Source organism: Mercenaria mercenaria, chromosome 16 (assembly GCF_021730395.1).
Source record: "Mercenaria mercenaria strain notata chromosome 16, MADL_Memer_1, whole genome shotgun sequence".
NCBI lineage: Eukaryota > Metazoa > Mollusca > Bivalvia > Venerida > Veneridae > Mercenaria > Mercenaria mercenaria.
The window spans coordinates 67,748,635-67,754,006 of record NC_069376.1 but is presented as its reverse complement, the minus strand read 5'-3'; the positions used below and the strand labels follow the sequence as shown (position 1 = coordinate 67,754,006).

Sequence of the window (5,372 nt, the reverse complement as noted above, 5' to 3'; positions counted from 1 at the left end):
TCAATAAATGGGCAAGCCAAAAATTACAAAAACATTTTTAAGTGAAATGTGCACTGCAATGAAATCGCACATTTGAAGAAACAAAGCTACTCGCAACGCCATTGTGATCTCGCGCCCCGCCATTAAGATATCGCGTCGCGCTAGGCCATTATCAGAGAGAATGCAATGACCCTAACGGAACACCGTAATATATAAAATAACTTGTTTTGAAACGAATTATTGCGTCCACACAAAGAGACATGGGGTTGAAAAACGAGCTTTATAATTTAAAAATCAATACGAAATAAGTAGATCTTCACAGCGACAAGCGAGTATATAACTTATTGTACAAAGTCAATGATTTAAGGTTTATTTACGGATATTTGATGAAAGGTTAGTACGCATTCAGTCTTCTTTCAATTTACGTGTAAAGAGAACTCTGGTATATTCAATACTTCATTACGTGAATAAAACATAATTATGTCTTTGTTTCAGTTTGTTAGACTGTTTTTAAAACCACTATATCTGGGAAACTGAGAAACAATCCTTTTAGAATAATTGATCAAAAATAGTTTCCGTGTTATTGTTTTTATAAAATGCATAGTAAGTAAGTAAGTAAGTAAGCATTTCAAGTGCAAAAAACTTTTTTTATTATATACTCTTTAGTGAATTATCGAAGTATATTTTACTCGTGAACACCATAGATCACATTTTCACTCGTGATGCTCCACTCGTGAAAGTATTGCATATGGTGTTTCCTCGGTAAAATGTATCTTTACTCTTACACTGAAACAACACATATCTTTTATATCTCTTATTTTGTTAACAATGCAAAGGTTTGAAGGTGTTTGAAGTCTTTGAAATGAAATTTAAAGTCTGTGGACAGATTCAGTTAACTTTGCTGTTAAAGTATGTTTGTGAAGTAGCCATATTGTTAAGAGGGAAAGGCAACGTTGTTAGTATGTTAGTTTCGTCAGAACGGATTTCTTAAATCACTTAGGGAAGTGAAAGAATTTTCAAAATCGGAGTAAAAATGAAGAAAGTTATGAGCATATAAATATTTTGTCAAACTGGCGGCCATTTTGTTTCCGTGGTAACAAAAAACAAAAGGGCGGATTTATCATTTTATCATCTGTAAAACAATTTCTCTACTTTTCCCAGCTACAGCGAAAGAAATGATCATTTTTACACCTTCCACTCAAGAAACAAATCAAAATAGATATATTCAAAAGGTTATTTGCTAAATAAAAATTCAGCAGTGTGTAAATGACGTCATAAACACACTAAAATGGCTGCCTTCATGATCAGCCATTTTCTTAAATTTCAAACTGCCATATTATTTTCAATAGTGGTCCGATTTTAAAATTCGTTCAGCGTTATGGAAAGCTTTAGGATGTCTTTCATATAGTAACTTATTGTTATGGTTTCCATACCCTTTAAAGACCACTTCACTTATAATTTTCAATAGATATGGTAATGCGAAATGTTCGAGTTTTCTACTAGTATTAATTCTGCTAAGAAATGTAGTTATGTGTATTAGAATCGAGTTTTTAACAAAATATTGATTTAATTTCAGATGGATGACGAGGAAAATCCTTTTGTTGATGCAGTAATTACTGTATATAATTTCATCGCCAGCCTAACGCGAAACAGAGCGCGACAACCCATGAAAACAAGTACACTTGTCCTAAGGCATGTATGCGAAATAATTATGTTGACACTAGTACTATTTATGATGAGAGAGGATAGTGATAGGGAAAGTCTTGTGATGATAATTAAAAGATTACTCATAATTTTCTATATATACTTAACAAACAGAGCATTTAGTTTGAATAAGAGCCTTCTCTATAGTGTAGTGATGAGGACAAATGCGTTTCTTAGCCTGCAATTTATGGAATCGGCGTTATTACTTCAATTTCTTATTGTTATTAATAGTTTATTCACCATACCAATGTTCTTGCTGCTCGGCGGCCTACAATCATTTTTGTTTTATTACTTTTTCTTCAATATAGTTACGCCTTACATTTGTAAGATGTTGGCTGACTATATTGTCTTGATGATAGAAACCAAATCATTCTATACTCCTTCAATTTATAGACTGTATGTCTTAGTACAATGTATACATGCGTTACTAGCAATTGTTCTAGTATTTCTAGCATACTGGTTCATTTGGAGGAGTGGTTTTGTTCCTTACCTATACCATAATGATGGTGTAGTGACACAGTATCAACAGTTAGTGACACAGTATGAACAGTTTAGTGTTAATGGTATACGCAAATGTTCTGAACAGGAATATTTATCAAGAATTGATTTGGAAGATATATATCGCAGACAGACATATAGCACGTGCTCAGCAATTCCTGGAGAATATGTGACATTCAACTGCAAAACATTCAGTGGCGGATTTACTGATAAAATTACCTTCACATGGTTGAAAGATGAGAAAGAAATTAAGAATAACACTAAATATGTCATAACATTTAGACAAGAATTGTTTTCCCCGACCAACTTTTACCTGTCTAGTTCTAACCTAACAATACATGATATAAGAGATCAAGATTATAACACATATACATGTTTAATAGTAAATAGACGCAATCATAAATATTTTGAGAAGAGACATAGCATTTCTCTGGGTAGATACACGGGAAACCAATATACTGTCCGTGCGCCGCTTGGGTATCTAATAAAGTTAAAGAATATTTTCCGTGTTAGGTTTAAAGATACAATTTCAAATACAACATTTACTTATATAAATTTTAATAGTCTGTTTCCTCTTGTAGCATCCCCGTTTGCATTTTGCTATCCGAGCATCACAAATTATCATTGGCTTGATGAAACAAAAGCACGTCAGGTTGTTGAATCTGAGTTTTGTACGTTTCGTTTTTATGGGAAATATACCTTAAAAATAGTGTTATCATCCGGTCTGACAATTACACACCCAAATTCATTGTTAGTATTACCTCAGATTACTGAAAATCTGAGAGACACTAAAAATGTGAGATTATATGACTCTGCTTTGTACAGAAATGCACTCGCTAAATACCAGTCTAATTTTGATTGGTTTGAAGACACAGAGACATTTTTAATTAATTCTGTAGAGGAAATGTTGTTTGAATTCAACAGAGAAATTGAAAATACTCTTCGATTCAATGTAGTTATTTTGATTGCGGCGTGTTTCATCCTCGAATATTTATTTTATATAAACCTGCGCTTTCATATAGTGAGTCCTGCGGATTTATATACAAGGTCTTCGCCTATGAAAAAGGAGTGCGATGTCTTCTTATTTTTCTGTGAAAGTTGCGTAAATGATTCAGCTTTTGCAATGGAAAAACTGGCAAATCATTTGGAAATGCATGAATTTACCGTAAAGATATGTGAAAATATAAGAGCAGGAAGACCGATACAAGAAACCTACAGAGAGGAAATCGAAAAATGCAAAAAGATTATAGTAGTGTGGTCTGATCAATTTGCAACTGATGATGACTGTATGTTCTTTCTTAGGTCCGTTTTACCAAGTCTCCATCGGGATAAACTGATTGATCAAAAAGACATCATAACAATTAGTTATAAATGTAATGTTATTCCAGCAAAGGTTTATGAAATTCTACATAAAGATTACTCAACAGTCATTTTACGAGAATCAGAAGTTGAGTTAGATCGTGCATGTTACATTATTGAAAAATCGATGGCTGAGGACAGTAACATATTTGAAAAATTCCGGAAACTTATCTTTGTTCGTTTAGTTTTGAATGCCAGTGTGATAATGTACAAGATCCTTCTCATGATGATCATACCTCTTTACAGATTGTGTATGTCAGTGTTGGAAATTATTGAATAGATTACATATTCCAGTCTTTATCCAATAAAATATGTCTTTGTAACTTTGTTTATAGCAGAATACAGAAAAATCTATATTTTTGTAACCATTTTGACAGATATTTCATACATGAATTTGTTTCATACCGCTGAAAAAAATAGTGTGCGTCCTTTATTACAGTACAGAATTATTCATTTTCATTAGCACGAAGTATACGTTAGAATAAGTCTGGTTTTATCTTTCCAGTTTTGTTACATAAACGTGTTTGTAAATTATATCTCTTTGAATTACAAATTACATATGTCCCATATTTATAAATGGTACATCTGCAGACAGAGAGCTGTAACACTTAATGAAGCGGGAAAGATACATATTCGGCGTAAAGGAGATATTCATTTAAAGTTATATTTAATCACGCTGTTTGAGTGGTACGTGTACATATCAAACATTCCAGTGAACCTTGGTGAACAGTCCCTGGTCTCAAGAGAATATGCTCTGCCACCAACTAATTGACTCTTAAGCTACGATATAACTTGTCCAAATACTAGAGCTCAGCTCTACCTAGCATCACTATATTCATTTCCCTTCGTTATACTGTATCAAAGGAACATAACTTAAACATTCTGTATACCGCTTAATAACATAACATAACATAACATAAATTTTATTAGTCTTAAGCATAAACAGCTCATCGACATAAACACAAATAAATATTCACGAGCATGCGTAAAAACATATATAGAGCAAAACATATTATATATCGAGAAACACATAAACACATATTGCAAAATTCTTCTGACATTACAATTTAAGTTAAACCATGATTTCTGATGTAAGATTGTCTTCGTTTAAAAGCCTTAGTAATGAATAAGGCTAACTTATTAAGCACTGACTTGTTTGAACAATTTAACAATTCGATAAATTTGTATACACTTGTATTTCTATAGTAATACATTTTAATGTATTTTTTCCTTAAGTCATTATACAATGTACATTTTAAAATGAAATGGAATTCATCCTCTATATCATTTAAAGCACAGAACGAACACAGTCTTTCATTTCGTGGAATTGGATTGGTACGTTGTCTAGATTTCTCTACCAATAAATCATTTGAGCCGTGTCTTATTTTAGCAATTGCATGTTTAAATTTCAAACTGTTTAACACTTCAAGATATTCAGCCATACCAAACGTTTGTTTCATTTCCTTATACAGGTAAAGAGATGGATAACTGTTCAGGTTTTCAGACCAGCTTGATATAAATGTATCCTTACGCCTCTGTTTTAAAACAGGCAAAAACAGGTTAATATTTACTGATCTGGAAAAAAACAGACCTCACCAAATCCTAGCTGATGCAGCATATTTTTCATGTTCAGTGACCAATTTTCAATATTTGCGGTAACAAAATGTTCGCGTTTTTTTTTCAAAATGGATCTATTGATATTTATTTTGGCACAGTTTAAAATTTCTTTTAAATTTAAATTTATTATAATAATTCAAAACGATTTCAGTTGAAGTAGTGCGGGGAATATAAGCGACAAATGACATACTTATCAAGGATGTTAAAGAAAGCGA

The 5,372-nt window shown here is 32.2% G+C and overlaps 1 protein-coding gene across 1 annotated transcript; it reads left to right on the top strand.

Moving 5' to 3' along the window:
- Positions 1–246: 246 nt before the first annotated feature.
- On the top strand, positions 247–4,873 carry LOC123540527 (uncharacterized). The gene is made up of 2 exons (XM_045325618.2): positions 247–372; positions 1,556–4,873. The coding sequence occupies exon 2, from the start codon at positions 1,556–1,558 to the stop codon at positions 3,818–3,820; it is 2,265 nt and encodes a 754-aa protein (XP_045181553.2). The 5' UTR covers positions 247–372; the 3' UTR covers positions 3,821–4,873.
- The last annotated feature ends 499 nt before the right edge of the window (positions 4,874–5,372 follow it).

What these genes read in the sequence shown, in the direction of transcription:
- LOC123540527 (XM_045325618.2), top strand. Translation starts at nt 1,556, where the DNA reads ATGGATGACGAGGAAAATCCTTTTGTTGATGCAGTAATTACTGTATAT.